The 21,416-nt window shown below is 40.0% G+C and overlaps 3 protein-coding genes across 4 annotated transcripts; 2 read left to right on the top strand and 1 right to left on the bottom strand.

Moving 5' to 3' along the window:
- The first annotated feature begins 1,039 nt into the window (after positions 1–1,039).
- LOC147854172 (pentatricopeptide repeat-containing protein At5g27110-like) lies at positions 1,040–4,329 on the top strand. The gene has a single exon (XM_087332486.1). The coding sequence runs from the start codon at positions 1,402–1,404 to the stop codon at positions 4,216–4,218; it is 2,817 nt and encodes a 938-aa protein (XP_087188612.1). The 5' UTR covers positions 1,040–1,401; the 3' UTR covers positions 4,219–4,329.
- A 3,382-nt stretch (positions 4,330–7,711) lies between these two features.
- LOC147854171 (2-C-methyl-D-erythritol 4-phosphate cytidylyltransferase) lies at positions 7,712–15,495 on the top strand. Its single transcript, XM_087332688.1, has 8 exons — positions 7,712–7,847; positions 8,081–8,174; positions 8,281–8,343; positions 9,020–9,085; positions 9,161–9,382; positions 9,462–9,555; positions 14,910–15,103; positions 15,180–15,495. The coding sequence occupies exons 1-8, from the start codon at positions 7,747–7,749 to the stop codon at positions 15,270–15,272; spliced, it is 927 nt and encodes a 308-aa protein (XP_087188814.1). The 5' UTR covers positions 7,712–7,746; the 3' UTR covers positions 15,273–15,495.
- A 934-nt stretch (positions 15,496–16,429) lies between these two features.
- On the bottom strand, positions 16,430–18,994 carry LOC147854170 (Thioredoxin superfamily protein). 2 transcript variants are annotated; one of them, XM_087331875.1, is made up of 3 exons: positions 18,616–18,994; positions 16,774–16,863; positions 16,430–16,686 (listed from the first exon to the last, which is right to left on the bottom strand). In XM_087331875.1, exons 1-3 carry the CDS (start codon positions 18,961–18,963, stop codon positions 16,609–16,611), a joined length of 516 nt encoding a protein of 171 aa, XP_087188001.1. In that variant the 5' UTR covers positions 18,964–18,994; the 3' UTR covers positions 16,430–16,608. The 2 variants fall into 2 exon arrangements, with proteins under 2 accessions (XP_087188001.1, XP_087188002.1); XM_087331876.1 differs by lacking the exons at positions 16,430–16,686; positions 16,774–16,863 and adding an exon at positions 17,109–17,410.
- Positions 18,995–21,416: the final 2,422 nt, after the last annotated feature.

The raw sequence follows: 21,416 nt of genomic DNA, 5'->3' as shown, positions 1-21,416 counted from the left end.
TACTCTTACTCTGCTCTGCAATCAAAGGAGAGGGAACAGGGGCTATATATCTTCTACCATATATATACTGATAATACATATATGTAGAGAAGAGAGAGAGAGAGAGAGAGAGAGAGAGATGGCCTTAAACCCTACCTAGGGTTTAAGGGTTTAGGGGTTTAGGGTTTAAGAGAGCCCAAACCCCTCCCCTAACTAACTCCTAAGCCCATCCATCCATGATCCATCCATCGCGTCTCGACAAACACACACACACTGAGTGAAGTATTCATCAGGGCGCCAATCTGCCTGAAGGTCGGGGAAGAGGGGGTTGGCTTGCAGAGATGGCACTAGTTGCCCGTTTGGAACTGTTTTGGATAAATAAATAAAAAGTTTAACTGGGAATGGGTCGGTGACATTTGTCGAACGCATTGAATCCTTCGTTGGTTTGTATAAAGGAAACGTAGCCGACTGGTTGGTTCAATTGCGTGTGGAAAGAATGATGGTTGCTCGCTAGGCCGAAAGGAGGACATGTATGTATACGCAAATCAAGTAGGACGAGATTGGGAGCACATCTCTTCTCCTTTGTGTTGGCAGAAACAAAAACCCCTGGTGTTGCTAGTAAGGACCCAAAGTATGGAATGCTCGAGTGCGAAAGGTCACTCTAGGATGGTTCGAATGTTCTTGGACAAAAAACGTGACTATTCCAAACTCGTTAGTCAGGGATTGCCAGCCACACGGTCGCATGATATATGTATGCATCGTCGCCCCACACTCCCAACGAGTATGTGACTAATGAAGTAGGCAGACAAATCCATTCATTTGCAACGTGAGTCGTGACCCCCGATTGAAATAGGTAAGGATCCGACTAAAGAAAGAAGGGATAAGTGTGAACTATGAGAGAATGTAAGCAATCCACAATGACCATAACCAAAAGCTGTGTGTGTATGTCTATCATTTAGAGAGAAAAAAAGGGGGAAATGCACCTTGCTACAACTACCAGATTGATTTCAATCAGATTCTGAATAAGTATGTATAGGTAGGGTAAGCAGCATACATTATAATACCACCAAATTCCAATGTTGGTTGCAGGTTTTTTTTGTGTTTCTATGGTACCAAAAATTTGGTCCTTGTCACAATAGGAAGATCAACTAACATTTCCTTCTCTTGAACCCCGAGATCTTGATCCGCAAGGCAACAGAAATTTTGATTGTGCGATTTTAGATGGAGACGATCGATCCATCACGCAACCCAATCCCAAAACGCTGAATTAAAACACACAAACAAACTAATCATGATGCAACAACCGGATTAGGTCAAACTCATGAAGGAGGAGGAGAAGAGATCAACAAATGTGCGTCCTTGCTGCACCCCTGTCCCAAGAAGAAAGACTTCAGCAAAGCCTATGGGCCTCACACCCACATTATGCTGGGGAGGATGCCGGGTGGGTCCTACATCCTCGGGAAGAAGAGTCCTTACATGGCTACCGCCATGATCACCATGTACGTAAAGCGCGGGATGCTTGCGGAAGCACGTGAGGTCCTGGAAGAGCTTCCCACACGGTGTGTAGCTGTCTGGAATGCGCTCATCGCTGGGTATGCCGATCAGCGGCAGGTGCTTGAAGCGTTTAGCTGCTTTGAACGGATGCAAGAAGAGGCGCTCGCCCCAGATGCAATCACTTTCATCAGCATCTTAAAGGTATGTGGTAGGACAAGAGCTATATGCAAAGGCATACAAATCCATGATATCGTTCTAAACAGAGGCTTGTTGAAGAAGGATATTATACTTGGGAATGTGTTGGTGGACATGTATGCAAAATGTGGAATGCTTGCTAGAGCACATCGAGTGCTCAAAGAGCTCACAGTAAGAGACGTCATCTCGTGGTCTGCATTGATTTCTGGGTATGCCAAGCATGGCCAAGCCTACGAAGCTTTGAATTGTTTTCGACAGATGCAAACAGAAGGCCTTTCTCCAAATTCGGTCACATTCATTTGCATCCTCAAGGCTTGTAGCTGCATAGGATCTATCGACATGGGAAAACAAATTCATGAGGAGATTGTGAATAGAGGCTTATTAGAGAAGGATATCATGCTTGGCACTGCATTAATTGACATGTATGCAAAAAGTGGGGCTCTTGAGAAAGCGCAAGAGGTTTTCAATCAGCTTTCTGTTCGAGATGTGGTCTCTTGGTCTTCGTTAATTGCCGGGTACTCCGAACAGGGACGAGTACATGAAGTAATGAATTGTTTTGAGCAGATGCAACATGAAGGCCTCTCTCCTGATGCTGTCACATTCATTTGCATCTTGAAGGCCTGTGGTAGCAAAATGGCCATAGAGAAGGGCAGACAAGTTCACATGGAGATCACCAGTAGGGGATCGCTGGAGAAGAATACCATGCTTGGAAATGCTTTGGTGGACATGTATGCCAAATGTGGTGTGCTTGTAAAAGCACGACAAGTATTTGAAGATCTTGAAGTTCGAGACGTAGTCACCTGGAATGCTTTAATTACAGGGTTTGCCCAAGAAGGGCAATGCGATGAGGCATTGCATTATTTCGAAGGAATGCAAAAGGAGGGTATCTCTCCAAATGGGGTTACCTTCATTTGCATCCTGAAGGCCTGTGCTAACACAGGGGCAATAGACAAGGGCGAACAAATTCATGGAATGATTGCGAGTGAGGGGTTGCTACAAAAGGATGCCGTGCTCGCAAGTGCTTTGCTGGACATGTATGTGAAATGTGGTATGCTGGCAAAAGCCCGAAAGGTATTTGAAGATCTTCATCTTCTTCGTGATGCTATCTTTTGGAATGCACTTATTGCAGGGTACACTGAACAAGGGGAAGCTGATGAAGCCTTAAAATGTTATAAACAAATGCAAAGTGAGGGTGTCTCCCCAAATGTTGTTACCTTCATTTGTATCCTCAAGGCATGTGGCAGTATACGGGCTGCAGACAAGGGCAAAGAAATCCACAAAGAAATTGAGAGCAGTTGTTTATTGGAGGCAGATATTTCAGTCGGAAATGCCTTGGTGGACATGTACAGCAAATGTGGGTTGCTTTCAAAAGCAGAAGAGGTGTTGAATGGGCTTGTGGTTCGAGATGTAGTTTCATGGAATGCACTTCTTACTGGGTATGTACAGGAGGGACATGCTGAGGAGGCACTCTGCTGTTTTGACAAGATGCAAAGGGAGGGTCTATCTCCAGATGTGGTGACTCTCATTTGCATCTTGAAGGCCTGTTGTAGCATAGGAGCGATAGACAAAGGTAAACGAATCCACAATGAAATTGTAAACAGGGGATTGTTGGAGAGGGATGTTGTGCTTGGAAATGCTTTGGTGGATATGTATGCCAAATTTGGCCTCCATTCCAAAGCACAACGAGTGCTGGAAGAGCTTCCGATTCAAGACTCGGGCTCTTGGAATGCACTAATTGCAAGCTATGTCCGACAAGGGCAAGGCCATGAAGCATTGCACTGTTATGAGCAGATGCAAAGGAAGGGCCTCTGTCCAGACGTGATCACCTTTATTTGTATTCTGAAGGCCTTTGGAAGTACTGGGGCTATAGACAAGGCCAAACAAATCCACAGTGAGATTGTGCATAGAGGTCTGTTAGAGAACCATATCGTGCTTGGTAATGCATTGATTGATATGTATGCCAAATTTGGCATGCTTGGGAAAGCGCGGGAAGTCCTCAAGGGGCTTCCTGCTCGAGATGCAGTTTCTTGGAATGCACTAATTGCAGGGTATGCCCAACAAGGGGAAATCCATGAGGCACTCAACTGCTTTGAGTGGATGCAAAGCGAGGGACTCGCTCCAGATGAGACAACATTGTTGTGTGTTCTAAGTGCCTGCAGTCACTCGGGCCTATTGAATGAGGCTGAAAGGATCTTTGGGGACATGGATAGAAAGTATAGCGTTGCTCCTAATACAGCGCATCACACTTGCATGGTTGTAATTTTTGGAGGTGCAGGGTACTTTGAGAAGGCAATATCAGTGATTAAGGTGATGCCATCTATTGATGATCCTGCAGTTTGGGTTGCACTTTTGTGGGCTTGTAGAAAGTGGGGAAATGTGAAGCTTGGCAGATTAATTTTTGATCAAGCAATGCAACTAGATAGTAGTTGTTCTGCAGCTTATGTTCATATGGCTAATATTTTTGCTGCTGCAGGCATGCAAGAAGATGCAGAAAAGGTTGAATCCATGAGACTGAAATTTGCTGCTGGCAAAACACAGGTTGATGTATAGTACGGAACATGTGACTGTTTTATGGTAAAATGCACAAGGACGTGTGATATGGAAAGACTCACATTCAATGTCACAAGAAATTATGTATATTTTTCAGAAGTATCAACTAGTTGAGATTGAAATTTGCTGCTGGCAAAACACAGGTTGATGTATAGTACGGAACATGTGACTGTTTTATGGTAAAATGCACAAGGGCATGTGATATGGAAAGACTCACATTCAATGTCACAAGAAATTATGTATATTTTTCAGAAGTATCAACTAGTTGAGATCAATGAGAAATTCCATGCACGACACATATTGTATGCAGCATACCAAAACCAAAGTATGCTCTCCATTTGACATGTAAAACATCCAATTAGAATGGTTAACTCTTACTTCAGCTGCATTATATATTCCCTCATATTAACAGGATTATTGGGATAGTATGAAAGTGAAGTTACATGTCTCTTGATGTTCATTGTGCATGACAGCCCATATAGGGAAAGTCCTAAAACATATATGAAAAGTACACAAGACCATAAGTTTCATGTCAGATTCAAAATAATGAAGCGGAGATCAAATCAAAATGCAGGTATGAACTACATAATGTTTGAAACATCAAGTACACATCTTGCTCAAAACCCCGTCTTCCATGCTCGAACAAAGCACATTGAGGTGCACTACCACTTCATCCGAGAATGTGTCCTTGCAAGGGATATCAACCTTCAACACATTAACACCAATCTTCAGACAACCGACATCTTCACGAAAGCTTTGGGGACCAACAAGTTTCGCCAATTTTCGACCTACGCCTTGTCGAGCTTGAGGGGGAGTGAAAGCTGGCCTGACAGCTGACTCAGTAATGGCATGGTTGAGATTGAAGGGGTGTGTTGAGAATCAAACTCAACCTAGTCTAATGTGTGAACACGCCCTTTGAGAATGTATGAGCATTCAAAGGTCAAAGATCATCACCAACTCTCCAACATTAACTATGTGTCATAGAATCATATTTGATGACACATAACTAATGAATTTCTACATTCCCCACGACACATGAGCTTTTGTAGTTACTAGAGAGAGAGTGGGCGTTTTAATGTAGAGAGAGGGTGACTTTATATAAAGCACCCTCCTTCCCTTGTATTCGTTGGTTGTTTTCTATTGTATTTCTTACTCCTTGTTAATATGCATTTGAGTCTTTTTATTTTCCTATCTATCTTGTGTCTCTTCAATTACTGTACCTAACTATTTACAAAGACTAAATAGCGGAACAATGACTCACCAAAATCATATAAATAGCAATCATTGTAACAAAAGGAGTGTGTTTTTTTGTCTGGTACTCAAAATTTTAGCAAAGAGCATGAAAGTACTTTGGCTATTTATTCATTCTATGTTCTTATATTTATTCTTTTGCTTTGCTTTATGTGTCCAATATTGCATAAGTAGTGTACATGTGTAAAAAATAACGAGTTGTGAACAATATTTGAATGTGAGGTGTAAGTGTAAAGAAGTGGATATTGAAGTGTGTTGTGGTATAAGCCTCGAGGTGAAAGAGATCATAATTAAAATTCTAGAGATGCCACATCGAAACTTAAGACCCCATGAAGGTAAGACTTGATCGACAAGGCAAGTGACTAGTAGATTATGGGATGCTTAGGAAAGGTGGTGGATAGCCTAGACGAAATATATATCCCCTGGTGACCATTGGCGACATCCAAAGACCTTCAAATTGCCACCCCTATATTGTACCCTCATCGCCCCCACCTTCTAAGTAGGAAATCTAGAATTCTACTATTGGCATAGGAAATCTATACATTGCCAAACAAGTGCCCCCCAACAAGAATTCATAGAGTAAGAGAGTAGTGAGGTTGTGTACTAGATTCAAATATTGTAACATTGAAAGTAGAGTGGAGGCACTTGCTTTGAGAATCCACATAATAGAGTTTACTAGAGATCATGAACAAAGTGAAGATTCTATGGCTTACGTAAACTTCGGCCACCTATCCAAACACAGGCTCCGGAGAAGCCCATGTGCTTGAGGCACACATGCTCTAACCATGTGTGCTCCTAACCATATGTGCTTTGAAGCTCATATGCTTTGAGGCGGACATGCTTTGAGGCACTTGAGCTCCAAGATATGCTCCAAGATGAGGCACATGTGATTTATAGCCCACATTCTCCATGTAGACATGCTTGTGGTTTTTATGTATTTTTAATCTCTAGCTAAAAAAACAAACGCCCAATTTAGCAAAAGGGTCCTAGATTTTGCAAAAAGAAGGTGCCAAAGTCAATAAAATGGGAGCTAAATAAAGCACGAGACAAGGAAGACACTATCAAAGCAAGGATGTTGAGCTATTAAGCATCTTACATGACTCATAATTAAGATGGAGAAAGGATTATAGAAAGCTTCATCATCTTAAGAAATGGATTAGAGCGCACAAAGTGTAATTAAAATGGAGAAATGATTATTGGGAACCTCATCATCTAAAAAAATGGATTCAAGTGCACGGAGTGCTAATCCTAAGAGTAAGGATCACAAGATAACCAAACTTATTCACAAAGGGTCTATGAAGCACATGCACTTTCCCTCCTCCTTATCTTCTTATGATATCTTTACTAGGGTTTCTAGGGTTCTATATTCTAAGTTCTTTGAAGATTCATTTGGATTTCAAGTTCTACGCCACCTTGCTTGGATATAATCATAGTTTTTTTACTATTTTGGATTTCAAGTTCTAAGCTACCTTGCTTGGATATAATCATACATTTTTTACTATTCCCCTTAGAGATATTTACTATCTTGTAATCATATTTACTAGTCGAGGTTAATCCTTTTAAATAACCAATTTTTACTTATTTGAGATCATAACTCTTTAAGAATTTTGTAATCTCATGCACTAGCTCATCACACACACGCACATTCACAAACCCATGGTTGAGGATTCCATTGTGAGTTCTACATCACTCTTGGTTCAAGATTCTACTGGTCTTGATGTGGGAGACACATACTTTGTGATTTACACGACGTTGTGCCCGTGGGCTAACAACATACAAATCGTTGAGTTCCTCATCGTACCATCCATGTGCGAGTATCTGTACACGCATCCTCTCGTGTCCTTGCCATAGTTTAACAAGTGGCTCCTACTCTACTCTACGGAGCCTCAGGGTTGATCGTCTCTGTATCTCTCGCAACTCCTCCCTCTCGTAGGCGCTGATGAAGAATCATGTTGTCTTAGCCTCACTCGTTTTGGCCCTTCGTGGGTGGGTTGCCCGCCCGCCCACTAGATGGGTGGCCAGCCGGCCATCTCTCTCCATACACACACAGATACACACACACAAATTCAGGAGAAGAGCAGCATTCATTGACAACACTTAAGAAGAGATGTAATCTCTTGTTTGGTCTTTTATATATGTATGTATATAGGCCATTTTGGCCTGTTAAAAGACTGTTAATATATCTCTTTCTTCTTGTCTTTCTCTCCATATATACATATACATATAGATACAGAAATTCAACAGAAGAGCAGCAGCAGCATATTCATTCAATTGGCCATGGCGTTCCTCCTCTTCCTGTGCCTCGCCATGCCTCTCCTGTCTACTTCCGTCACTTCGACCTCCGTTTCTGCTCCAGCCTTCGCCTGGTCCGATCACAGGTCCCAATCTCTCTCTCTCTCTCTCTCTCTCTCTCTTGTTGGTATCGGGTGGAAAATTTTCATGTAGTACAACCAATGAGACATGGATAGAATCGATCCGGCTTGGCCTCCTTCGCAGATTCTTTTGTATTACCTTTTGGTCTTCTTCCATCTCCTAAAATTTGCTGGCAGATCTTGCTGGTCTCCCACTTGTAGACATTCCATATTATTTCTTCTTGTTTTCCTTTCTTCAGATCTATCGGATTGCAGACTCAACGAGCTGTGGACTATCGGGTTCTCTCACCGCAGACTCTTTGGCAGAAGTTTGGTTGGGCAACAAATTCAGCTGTAATATATAATCCGATCTGTGCATAAATGCTCCTATAACATTTTTATTAGTGCAAATCCTCAACTGATCATGTTTCCTTTCTGGAATGTATTCGAATATATATAGTGCAACTATCCCAATGAAGGCGACGCAAAGGTGGATGTAATTCTGGCTTTCTTTGGCAACGAGGTATTTTTTAATCTTTACTATAGTGGTGGATATATTAGACTTCCCTTCAAAAAATGAATACTTTTTGCTATGCAATGTTTTCGTTTTTATTATGACGGCATATAAAATTTTATTTAAATATAATACAATCTAATGACGCATTTTTAGAACCAGAAACAGGATGATTACAGTGGCAATGAGATAGATTCATTTCTACTATGCCAAAATAATTACAGTGGCAATTAGATAGATTCCTTCATTCTAAATCCATAAATAATATGATGACTTTTCTGGTAATGAAGTGGTTTCATTTCACATATGGCAAGATAAACATTTTCTTCTTGACCAGAAATGATAGAGCGACCATGTATTTTGCAATAATGCATTTTCATCTCGAGTATAGCAAGATAAGCTTTCTTTTCTAAGCCAGTAACAACATAATGAACTCTTGTTTGGCTATGAGATTTGCTTCATTTCTATTATGCAAAGATAGAACATTTTTTTAACGAGAAACTGTATAATGACCATGTTCAGCAATGAGATAGTTTCAGTTTCTAGTAATTAAAAGGCAGTCCCATTTGTAAAATGTTGGCATTGAGGTGATTTGTTTTCTATATGGCAACATAAGCATTTTTTTGAACCAGAAACAATGTAATGACTCATAATAATAATGCTCAAATTTTATTTCTATGAACAGCTGCAATCTGAAGATATTGCTCATGACATGAATGAGAAGGATTCATCAGTAATCAAGATACTCAATGTAATTCTCAGCCTCTGCTACGTTCTTGTTACTTGAAGTACAGGACATTCCTGATACATATATGTTTATTCTCAGGATTTCTTTTCAACGTCCAAGTATTCCTTGGCTCTACCCTATGTTTCTATTCCAGCTGAAGGACCAAGAATTCTACACACATGGGTTTCCACCATAAAAAATAGCTGCGATATGAAGCCGAGGATTGTGATTTTGAGGACTTGTCTAAAGCAGATGTTTGATCCAAGAAGGCCGTTAATCACAGAGGGTTTCCAGATAGTTGATAGCGTTGACGATGTCACGGTGAGTCATATTGGTTGGTGACGTGCGTGTTGTGTAGAAATGTTATTAACTTTGATTTTAACTAATTTCTGTGTTGCAGGAGTTTATACATAGGAGGCACGATAGCTTAACAAAGACTGAAACAGACATTATTATAGCTTGCCCAAGTTTGGATATCGAGACTGATTCTGAAGGTAGGATGAATCACTCAACTACATCCTGATTAAGGAAAGATGTGTGTTTCTCTGAATTTAGTAACATTAGATCAAGTTAGTCCTGTTTTTATGATGTCACTGGTATATGCAAAAGGAATCCTTTTTGGCTTGAGTGGTAATTTTTAATGTGCACGAATTCATTTGTACTTTCTATTGGTACCACATCTGAAATCCGCAGAAATTTTCATGGCAAACGGTAAAAAAATAACTGATGCAAGAAATGGAACAGTCTGCATAAAAGAGAAATGAGCCTAGTAGTTTGAGAATAAAAGAGTAAAAGTGACGCATGACGTATTGAAGACATTGAAATCAGGAAGACCATGCACCACTTTGGATGAAGAGAACTTTTGAAGGGAGTGATTGTTGAGGTGCCCAAAGTGAGTATGCCACAACTAGCGATATTCTTGAGCTAAGAATGCATAACTTCGATGAAGGAGTTGTAGTAGATGAGCCTTGGTAATGGGCTGTTGGTGCTATTAAGGCAACATAATCCAACTTCCTTTTTTGTCACCAACGACAAGTTGTAGGCTGTTGATGTCAATGACCTCCAAGTTAGAACTATCACCATAGCCTTGTTCAATGATTCGAGAAACTGAGAGTAGGATAGCTAAAAGGCAAGGCACATGTGATGCATTTGAGTTGAAGTTGGTTGTTGACTAGAAAAAGAATTCAAAAATACATTGCCCATGCATGAATCCTCAAGACTTGGGGCATCTCCAATAGAAATTTGTGAGTTGTGTGGCTGTATATCATACAGGATAAACCAGTCATGAATCATATGACTTGTGCAACCACTATCCATAATACAATCGTCAAGAGAGGATGTGCGTCGGTTTGTCGGTGGGAAAGAGTTAGTGCTAATGCCTAAGAAAATGTTGTAGGAGCTTCTTGATATACTTTCGTTGACTCAAACAAATTGCCCCCCTCAACTGTAATGAATTGAATGCCGAGATAGTAATGGATATGACCAAGATCTGTAAGTTCAAATGTCTTACTAAGATCAGCTTTAAAATCTGCGATTTTTTGCTCATTAAGTCTTGTGATTAGCAAATCGTGAACATAAAGCACAATTAGTAAATTTTCTCTTTCTTTTTAGACATATAGAGTGTTTTCAGTTGGGCTGTTCACAAAACTGAATTGAAGAAGATGAACATGGATCTTTGCATTCCACGCTCAAGGTGCTTGCATCAAGCCATACAAAGCTTTAAGTATTCTGCAAACTTTAGTTTTTGCACCTTCAATGAAAAAACTGGGAGGTTGAGTTACTTAAACCTCTTCTTCCAAATCCCCATTTAAGAAGGCGGTTTTAATGTCTAATTGATGAATCTTCCATCTTTTATTTACAGCAGTAGACATTGTAGCTCTGATTCTAGTCATCCTTGAAGTGGGGCCAAAGGATTCTTCATAGTCCATCCCCTCTTTTTGGGAACAGCCTTTTGCTACACGTCTTGCTTTAAAATAATGAAGGCTACCATCTGCATTATGCTTGACTTTGTAAATCCACTTGGTGGCAATTGCTTTTCTACCTTTAGGTAGATCACATAACTCTCAAGTGTTGTTCTTGGATATGGACTCAAGTTCTGATTTCATGGCTTCATCCCAATGATCATGTGTTAATGCATGCTCAAGAGAGAGTGGCAGCTCATCGCAAATTTCAGCGATAAGAGCATGATCCATAGAATGTAGTTCAGCTTTTGTGGGGCATCTATTTAAAACATAGTTTGCACACATTACGGCTTCCAACTAAAACTTGTGAGGTAGGTTCTTATTATTGAGCATGCATCTTGCTATCTCCATGAGAGATTTATTCTTTCTTTGTGCCAAACCATTTTGTTGTGGTGTGGATGGAATGGTGCATTGATGGATAATACATGTGTCCATCAGAAAGCATTTAACTCTCGAGACATGTACTCACCCTCTCTAATGGTTGGAAGAGCAATGAATTAATAACTGCTGAAATTTTCAACAGGGTGTAAGAATTCTTTGAAGCATGAAAAGACATTGGATTTCTCCTTCAAAGGATATACTCAATTGTGTTGGGTAGCATCATCAATGAATGTAAGAAAATAAAGATAACCTCCCATTGATGGTGTGTTCTCATTGGGTCACATACATCATTGTGTACAAGTTGAAGCTTATGTGCTGCCAAAACATTTGCATCCTTTGGAAATAAAATTTGTGCATCTTTCCTAGAATATAACCCTCACAAAAACCTGATTAGATGGTACGTGAATGGAAGGAAGATTGCGTACCATACCATGCTTACTAAGCCGTGCAAGGCTGCTGAAATTTAAATGGCCAAACTGAGCATGCCATAGTTCAGAATTACTTTATGTTTTGGCATCCACTGCTCATGCATTTTGGTCATCAAATTTCTGATATATGTCAACCTTTTAAAGGTTGTTGAGCGAACTACCTGTTATGACAATGATATCGCCCTTTGTACGAGCATGTACTATGCATTTGTCATCTAGAAAATGGTAGCAATGGTGGAGACTGATAGAAGGTTATTCTTTATGCCAAGGACATAGAGAAAATTGTTCAAGGCGACTACATCCCCATTGACGACTGTAATATGAACTTGACCAATGCCTTAGATGACATAAGAAGCATTATTGGCACAAGTAACCTTGCCCACCTTATGACAAACATCTTCAAGTGTGAAAAATAATTATTTGCGAGAGGCTATTTGCTTAGAAGAATTGCTATCAAAATACCAAGCATCCTTAGACTCACTGATAAACATGTCATGTGTCATCCTTTGAGGGATCATACATTGTGTATATGGAGAAAGCCCACTTATGTTGAGCAATGTGTGCTTCTTTCTTACCAGTAGAGGTGGTAACACTAAGACCGGCTTGTTTTTTCTTCTCTTCACTAGCTTTGATCTTTCAACTTCATTGATGTTACGTTAGTAATTGCACCTTTTCTTCTTCTTCTCGTCATGGGAAGTCAAGGGATCATTGCCATTCGAATGAAGGTTATTTTGTTTGTCCTTGTTTACCTTTTGAACTTGAATGAAGTAAGAAAAGCTTGCTCACCAATATTAAGAACATTACGATTTGCTCGAGATTGAGATTCCGGTAAGAGAAAGGAGATTAGCTCAACAAAGCTGAAGTTGTCTTTATCTCTTGTAAGGAGCCTTGATATGAATCCGAAAGAGTTGCAAGAACTTTAGAAACTAATAGCTTGTCCAAAATCACTTTAGCAATGTTGAGTAGTTGTTCGTTGAAGTTGCTAATCTTTGTCAAGAATGCATCCATGGAATGACCTTCTTGCATCTTTGTTCTTTAAGTTGTTGCTTGAGCATAGCAATTGTTGCTTCGTTCCTTTGAGCATATACTTTCTTTAATACATCTCAAGCACTTTTGGAGGTGGTGCAAGATAGGATATGTGGAACAGTGTGATGTTTGATTGACAATGAGAGCATGGGCTTGAGCATCCTTACCATCCGACTTAAGTTGTGAAGAGGTGGGTTGTTGAGGAATGGATCTTGAAGCATTACGTGCATAAGTTGTTCCTGAAGGGGAGGGAGAGTTTGGAGAAGAACTTGAAGTTGGACGTTCATACATGTCTCATCATGTATCCCACATACCATAATTAGTACCATCTAACTTGTCTTCAACATTAAGCATGCCCAAAAATATTAGTTTGCTCAGCGATTGCAAAAACATTTACAACAAGAAATATAGATGAGAGTCAGAAATCAGCACAATATCATCAGCATATAGTAATATTTGTATAGCTATACCTGATCCCCTGAATCTCTCTATGTAATTTGATACCTCATCTATATGGAGACCGAAAACAGTGGGTGAAAGTGGGCATCCTTGTTTTACTTGAATTGTGCTAGCCAGAATCTTCGTTGGGAGACCGCACTTTTCTTGACACAAATTCATACAGTGCATAGATTCCCCATTGCATATCTCTAGGAACACCAAGGGCTTCTAGGCGCTGCATAAGCCGAACATGCAGCACAATGTCAAAGGCTCCTCAGAAATTCACAAAGCAGCAATAAATCCTCTTATTTTGGGCTTTGCCCTCCTCGATAAGGGCTCCAAGGGCCAATATGGGATCTAAAGTTGTGAACCCCTTTCGAAAGGCTGCCTGTCCAGCTGAAACTTTCTTTGATACCAGTTGTTAGGGATATATCTAGTGTAAGCATAAAAATAAGGAAATAGATAAGAAAATAAAGAGACAGCAAAAGAAAGAAGAGGGATATATCTAGTGCAAGCATGAAAATAAGGAAATAGATAAGAAAATAAAGAGACAGAGACAATAAAAACGAAGTATTTTGTCACCTTTTAAGTGGGTTTTTATTGATGATGATAAACCTATACCCACGCCATCATATCGGTCGTGTTTAACTACCTTAGGTATGGGGGGAATGTGGTTTAATTGGACCATGAGAAATGGGTTTTTGTTTGATGGACTTCTTGGGGTAACACAACTCCGTAGGATGAAAGGTAAGTTGATTTGGCAATTTTCGCAACTATGTTGTATGGCGACATTGTCCCAAGATGAGGTAGAGTTATGTCATTTAGTATTACAACACTTGAGAGGGTTTACCTTGCCATATCGCTACTAATGAAGCAATGGAGATAGCAAGGGTTGTACTATCGTCTTGTTTTAATAATAAACATACATTTATGAAAAAAAGAAAAAAAGGAAGGGTGCTGATCCACCTAACCACCCTTGAGCAAAGTGATTGAGACAGCCTTGAGCCCTGAAAGGCGACCCATACCACCGCTATGGGCTTTGAGTTGTACTTGGTACTTGCGCACGCACCCCACAAGAGTCTGTTCACCACAAGATCATAGTCTCAACATAATCAAATCATCCCCCAATGAGGTTAGCTAGGCCTCATATTTATATCCAGACCCAAGGCCCCCAAGCAAGTTTACACTTGGCCCTTTAGGGTTGCCTCAACCTATAGGACTAAAAGTAATCCTCCAATGATCCCTCAATGAGATTCGCTAGGCCCCATATTTATAGCCAGACCCAAGGCCCTCAGGCAAGTTCACACTTGGCCCTTTAGGGGTGGCTCAATCCCTAGGATTAAAAGTAATCCTCCCTTTACATTCTTGAATCCTCACACTCTTATCCTTGTGTGTAGAAAACTATGGTAAAAACTACTATGGAATTTGTTATGTTTATGCCTGTAGCCTTGTTTTTCTCTATATTTGATTTAAATAAACTTGTGTTCGAGCACAATGCAAATAACAGTTCCATCAGCATTAGGACATGGGGACATGGGGACGACTTTTTCCATCCTTGTTAATGTGATGAAAATCCATTGTTTTAAATTGTTCAGTGTATGTTCTTCCATGCAGGGTCCACGCTAGCATCCATTTTATCTACACTTCGGCAGTCAGGGACAAGTAATGCTGTTATATATGCATCTGATCCAGACTCAGCTCATAATTCCTACAATGATCATGGGCGTTCTCTTGCTTTGACTACAAGTAATTCAACCTGTGATGAAATTTGTGAGACTGTAACTGGTGTTTATGAGGGGGTGATTGTGGTAAGTTTGATTTATTTTGTGAGTAATTTACATGAAAATTTTGGCATGATATCTCTTTAATGTATATTGATGGCAGGCCATTACTCTTCTTATCATATTGATATCTGGTTTGTGCTGTATGATGGGGATTGAGACACCAACAAGATTTGAGAGTTCTCAAGACTCATAGTAAGACCATATTAGAAGAGCACTTGGAATGAGTTTCGAGCTTGTTCTCAACTATTGTTGTTTTGTTCTACATTTCATAAAAAGAGGGAGAAACCATTATTTCCATTGTAAATTATATGTATGCCAGAATTCTCAAATGCCTCTTGATTGACTTCCCAAAGCTACAAATTCCCAGTTTACCTCGTGTTAGAAGGTTTTGATTGAAGCTAATATTTGTTCCCGTAGTTGCTATGCCCTTTGCTGGAATTTGAAGATCACAAACTTATTTAAGCATAATTTTCACACAACAGCAAAGTACTTCGGAGTCCATCTTTTTAGGATCATGAGCTAAGAGCCCTTTTTATTTGGCTAAATTCAATGTATCTTAGAGTCATATATTTTTTGTGATTGGTATTTTGTTTTAAGGTTGGCTGACAAAGTTGAGTGAAAGAATAATTGGGACGAATGTTATTCATTGATGTGACGTAGAAATTCAAGAAGGCATTCGCATGGCAAAATAAATAGATTACTCGCATACCCCATGAAAAGGGTTATAATGTACTTCACATTAGATACATGAACATTATTACTCACAAATAGAACCTCAATCAGGGACAAACATAGTTTTGAATTAATTTAGTTATCATTTATCTTTACACTATCATTTCTTTACAACATTTGTATTGTGTCCAATATTTATGCCAAAGGCATTTTGTCCATAGGGATGTATTGAAGTGTTAATATACTTTGTACAACCCTCACGGTTTCAAGAACATGCATATGCATCGTGGCACTTTACAAAGCATGGTCTTTGTGGGAAAACATGTTTATGGGTAATCACACGTGCCTATTGGGCGTGTTTCCCATATATAGGCAAGGAAGGTGATGATACAAGGAACTTGGGGAGAGGTTAAATCCTGAGTGCAGAAAAATGGGTTTAGGTAAAATATAGTACTCAAAATGACAACTTGGGATGAAACTCATAACAAAACAAGCTCCAATGAAAAAATGAAGGTTATAAGAAAAAAAGTTCTGAAAAAGGCATTACTAAGAGTGGGAAACTAGTTGACCACAAAAATGAAGGTTGGTGGAAAACAAAATCTTGAGGGAAAAGCACGAAAACATTGGATGATTTCTTTGAAGGGGTCATCTGTAAACAATCAATACAAGAGATTGTGGTGCAAGTAAATGTGATTCTAATGGCTAGAGGTGTATAACAAAGAATTTTCAAGAAAATATTACAGGAGTTTTTCAAACTAGTTACATGCCACCAGCAATAACAAGAAGTTGGAAAGCAGGATGGTTAATTGATGTTTGCAAGAGGTGCCAATATGAACTTCATACATATTGCAAAGAGCCTAAGAGCTCATAGTTACCAGAAGCTTCTTCTGAATAAGCTCAACACTAAGGCGAGGAGAAAGCCTTGGAAGAATTCTCTGGTGAAATACAAAGAAACAGTTAAGTCCATCAATATGTACAATTTAAAACAGATTTTTTAAGTACTGAGAGTACTTTCAATGTACCTCAGTGCCGTCTTCGTTTACCCAAGCTAATACAGGGATCTCATACTGATATGCTGCTTCCCACTCAGCATTAGTGGTTATGTTTCTCACCTTGTAGCATAAAAAACAAAACAAATTAATGGCTACACCCCCAAAAAAAGAAATTGCACTATCTATGCCAAGCTATACTTTTAAGCAATGAAACTGGCTTTTGGGGTGGGGAAGGAGAGCAAAATATCATAAATATTATGCGTAAACCGGAAGCAAAAATATTCATCAATGCCCAATCAAGAATGCTGTAATGTGCTTAGTTCAATTAGGGACAGATGTGTAGATGGGCAGCAGATGGAGGAACACCTGCAACAGGCACCCATTGACAGACATCTGAATTTTCAAACAGCAGAGGAATAATGCAGGGTATAGTCCATTTTGAGACCACCTTTAGACAATCTTTCTGATAATTGTGACCATCTGCCTCTGGCTCTTTTTGCTACAATCTACATTACTCTTCCATCCTAATACTTAGATAAGGTTTCGATATCTCGGTTATCTTCTTAGGTTCAACAGGCCATTCTTGAAGAAGTTAGTTGTCACTTGGCACATCCTGCCTTGCTTGCCCTTGTCCAAGCATCACTATCAACTTTATATGAGGCGAAGTCTATTCAAGAAGGATTACATAAGCCCATCAAAAACACCATATCAAAGAGACAGAATGTTTCATTTAAACACTAGTTTAAAATGTGGTGAACATAAATACATGTACTAACTTTATGTATATAGAAACCGCACAGACAGCTATAAGAACTACATCTTACCAAATGGTCTCAAAAAGCATGCAAATGGCTCCTCCCACCCATAAATTTCGAGATGGAAGTATTCTTTAAAACAGAAATGAAAACCAACTGCCATCACGTAGATTGAGCAACAGAGCAGCCACAATAATTATTGTTGATAAGGCAACAATGAGCAGAAGATTGAGCAACAGAGCAGCCACAATAATTATCGTTGATAAGGCAACAATGAGCAGGCCGAAGGGATGTATACGAAAATGCAGAGAGGTTATTCAAATAATCAGTGATGTGAGTGCGACAGGAATGTGTCCGAACAGATTTGAGAAATGACGAACAAATCGCTTAGCGCACGATATGTCATCATAACAGAATTAATTGTGTATTCATCGTCAAGAGCTAAAAAAATCGCAAGATTCTTCCAGACTACGGAATATCACTTCAAGGTCCACTTTTGTTTGTCCGGAAGCCATTCTCTATGAGTGTAAGGGAAGACAGAGCCTCCTCAAGTAACATTTCTACAAGTGGGGTTCAAATGAGCAAAGAAAGAGGTTCCCTTCGCCACAGCCTCCAAATGAAGATGGGATTCATTCATCAAAACAAGCATTTGCAGAAAACAAAGAAGGATGCCATGCATGGGCGACGATATGAACCTAATACATAAGATGTGTGATCTCTTTCCAGAAGGTGAAGGTCATTACCAATAGTGGAAGCTACTGCATCTCTATGGGTAGCATTACAGAGATTGAGTTACCTGCTCTTCCTTTCCATCATGTGAGCCCCATATGCCTCACATTGCCTACATCACATGTGCGAGGATATGCATTAATAATCTCCTTGGGTGGTCGCGATGATTCCAATCACAGTTAGCTCACAATTAGCATGGTGTGGTCTAAGAAATGGTAAGACTGAAAGGAAATGTAATCAAACACAAGGCAATGGTGTGCCCAAGGCTTATCAGGTTACAGGGAGCTCAATTCACAACATGATGCAACCTGCTCCACACACGCACATATGTATTTACATAGTCACTCAAATTATCACAGCGAGAGAGAGATTTAGCGAGGAGAGATACCTCCAATTGTATATCCGAAAGAGGAGAATGATCGGAAGCAGATTTGTCCATGGTGAAGGCGAGATTCAGCTTCTCTTTCAGATTCTCGCACAGGCAACATTCAGGCTTGCTATAGAGCACCAATATCCTCTTGCTAGTCTGCTGCTGCTGAGAGAATGCTCTTGCAGCAGGGCCAGAGATGGCGTGCTGCTGGCAGACACCAACACCACCACCGATCCTAGTGATGGCGAACAGAGTGGGGGATGATGAAGGACATGGAGGAAGGAAGGAAGGCTTCCAAGTGGAGAAGAGGGATGGAGGGAGAAGGAGACGGGCTCCAGTGAGCGGCCGGCAGATGGAGATCGCCATGGCCACTCAGAGAAGAGAAGCTTGCTGGGCTTTAACCAGAAAGAAGGAAAGAGGAAGGAAGAGAAGGGGGCTCATGTTAATATACGTGCATTCGCATCCGTGAATGTTTCAATCATTCGCGTATGTTTAACACCCTCGAAGTATGGTAAATACCATACTTTTTTTTGTATTCACTATTTATTATAAGATAATTTGTTTTTAGGTCAAGAAAGTTAAGGTAAAAAGTGTTAAAAAAAACATAAGAATGTTTTTATAACATACGTATTCGTCTTCATTCGTATGAAAAAGAATGTTTACATGCATTCGAGTATATTTCGTACTTTGTTAGTTGAATACATATTGCCAAATATGAAGGCAGTATTTGCTCTCCACTAAAGAAAGAAAATTGGCTACATTATTAGTAGAGTACATATATATATATATATATATATACATAGAATGAACCATACGTATCATACGTGCATTCTCATTCGAGACTGATTCAATCAAACGTGTATTAGTAAATCATCTCAAAGTTAGATTGAATTGACAAGTTGGATTGGATTGACTAGGGTCTATATTATATATTGATTCACTCTCAATCCCAATAAGTGGACTCTAATCCATTGTGAACCACCAACATAAGTATGGTTGCAATATTTGCATTGTATCGAGACATCTCTATCAATATTTGCAATACTTTTGGGATGCTTCTTAAGAATCAAGACATCTCTATCATCCTCAGTTTAGAACTTTACAAAAAAATGAGTGTGAACTATAGAGATTGAATCAAAATATGTCATTATAAATTATAATCAAACGTTCAAAAACTCATAAAACGTATACTCGAGAATATGAAGAAAACATGACATAGGCAATAATAGCATAACAAGTTACCACTAGGGTGACCTAACTTTTAATAACAAAGAAATAAAGAAAGAAAAAAAAGGAACATGACACTAACATAAAAAATTGCCATGACACTAACAAGAGGATATGAGAAAGTTGAGAATTGGACCCAAGACACAAGTAATAGTAGCACAGCAACTTACCACTAGGTTGTACTAATTTCTAATAATAAGAAAAGAAAAGAAAAGAAAAGAACTATTATAACACTAACATAAAAACTTGCTATGACATGGTACTAATGAGAGAGAGAGAGAGAGAGAGGGAAAGAGAGAGATGAGAAAATTGAGTATTGAACCCAAGACATATATATCAATGCCATGACTCCTTACCACTAAGGTGAGCCAAATTTGTAATAATAATTAATGAAAAAATGAGAAAAAAAACGTATTTTTCCCTTTTCAAACGTGTTTGTTTTCAAATGTTTGAATACTTGCACAAACACGAATATTACGTTCTATGTATATATATATTTATTTATTTATTTATTTATTTATTTACTCCCTTCTAACTTTGGTAGAGATATAGTTATATATTGTGAAATGCTCTCAAAATATCTCCCTTTCCATTACGTTCTAAGTTACATCTTATAGGCTGCTACTCTTAGCGTGGTGGGTGTTTTCCCACTCTAATTAGCTCTTCTAATTATGGGGGCTTGGTAGGGGCCTAATTTGGGTGTGGTTAATGTGACCCTGGTTAGGTGGGGCCTTGGTTAGTATCCATGGTAATACCACAGTTCCCCCTTGTAAAAGAAAAGTTATTGTGCGGTCGGAGCGTGGCGGGATGTGGACGACGGTTCTGGGCGGAGGGATGGCACAGACGTGGGCGTGGGCGTGGGCGGTGGTAGTTGATGGAAGGGCTTCATGCGAGACTGGTGGGCGAAGGTAGAGCGGTTGTTGGAGGTGCGACGGAGCAAGTATGTAGTGTTGCATATCTGCTTTTGAACTTCGAAGGGACCGATCCATCGGTGCATGAGCGACTCACTCAGGCTGCGACGACAGATGGGGAAATAGACGAGGACTTTATCGCCAGCGTGGTATTGATGGTCAGCGCGGCCTGCGTCGTGTTGGCGTTTTTGGCGTAGCTGTGCTAGGTGCAGGTTGCTCGTGATGGCTTTGCGGAGGAGGGGCTGGAGTTGTTGCAGGTGGAACCACCAGGGTGGAGTGGCGTGGTTGGTTGCAGGACTACCACTTTTGGGGGTAAGCGTGGGCCCCTGCCGTAAAGGGCCCGGAAGGGGCTAATGTGGGTGGAGGCTTGCACAACTATGTTGTAGGCGTGTGTAACGAAGGGCAAGATCCGGTCCCAAGTTGAGTGCAACGGATTGATGTAGGCCGAGATTTGTTGTTTTTAGGTTCGATGAGGCACTCTGTCAATCCATTCGTCTGCGGATGGTAGGGTGACATGAATAATTGTTGGATTCCTAATTGTGTAGAAACGAGACGTAGGAGCTCGCTGTTGAACTGGGGTCCCGATCGGACAAGATTTGGAGTGGGCAACCGTGGGGGAAGATGATTTTCTCCAACAGTTTGGTGGCGATGGTTATAGCCTTCACATCTGGGAGAGTGGTT

The sequence above is a fragment of the Azolla caroliniana genome, unplaced genomic scaffold, assembly GCF_043228905.1.
Source record: "Azolla caroliniana isolate FFs.n. ecotype wild unplaced genomic scaffold, voAzoCaro1.0.p SCAF_16, whole genome shotgun sequence".
NCBI classification, from domain to species: Eukaryota; Viridiplantae; Streptophyta; class Polypodiopsida; order Salviniales; family Salviniaceae; genus Azolla; species Azolla caroliniana.
Note: the sequence above shows the minus strand (reverse complement) of the source record. Positions and strands in the feature narration are given on the sequence as shown.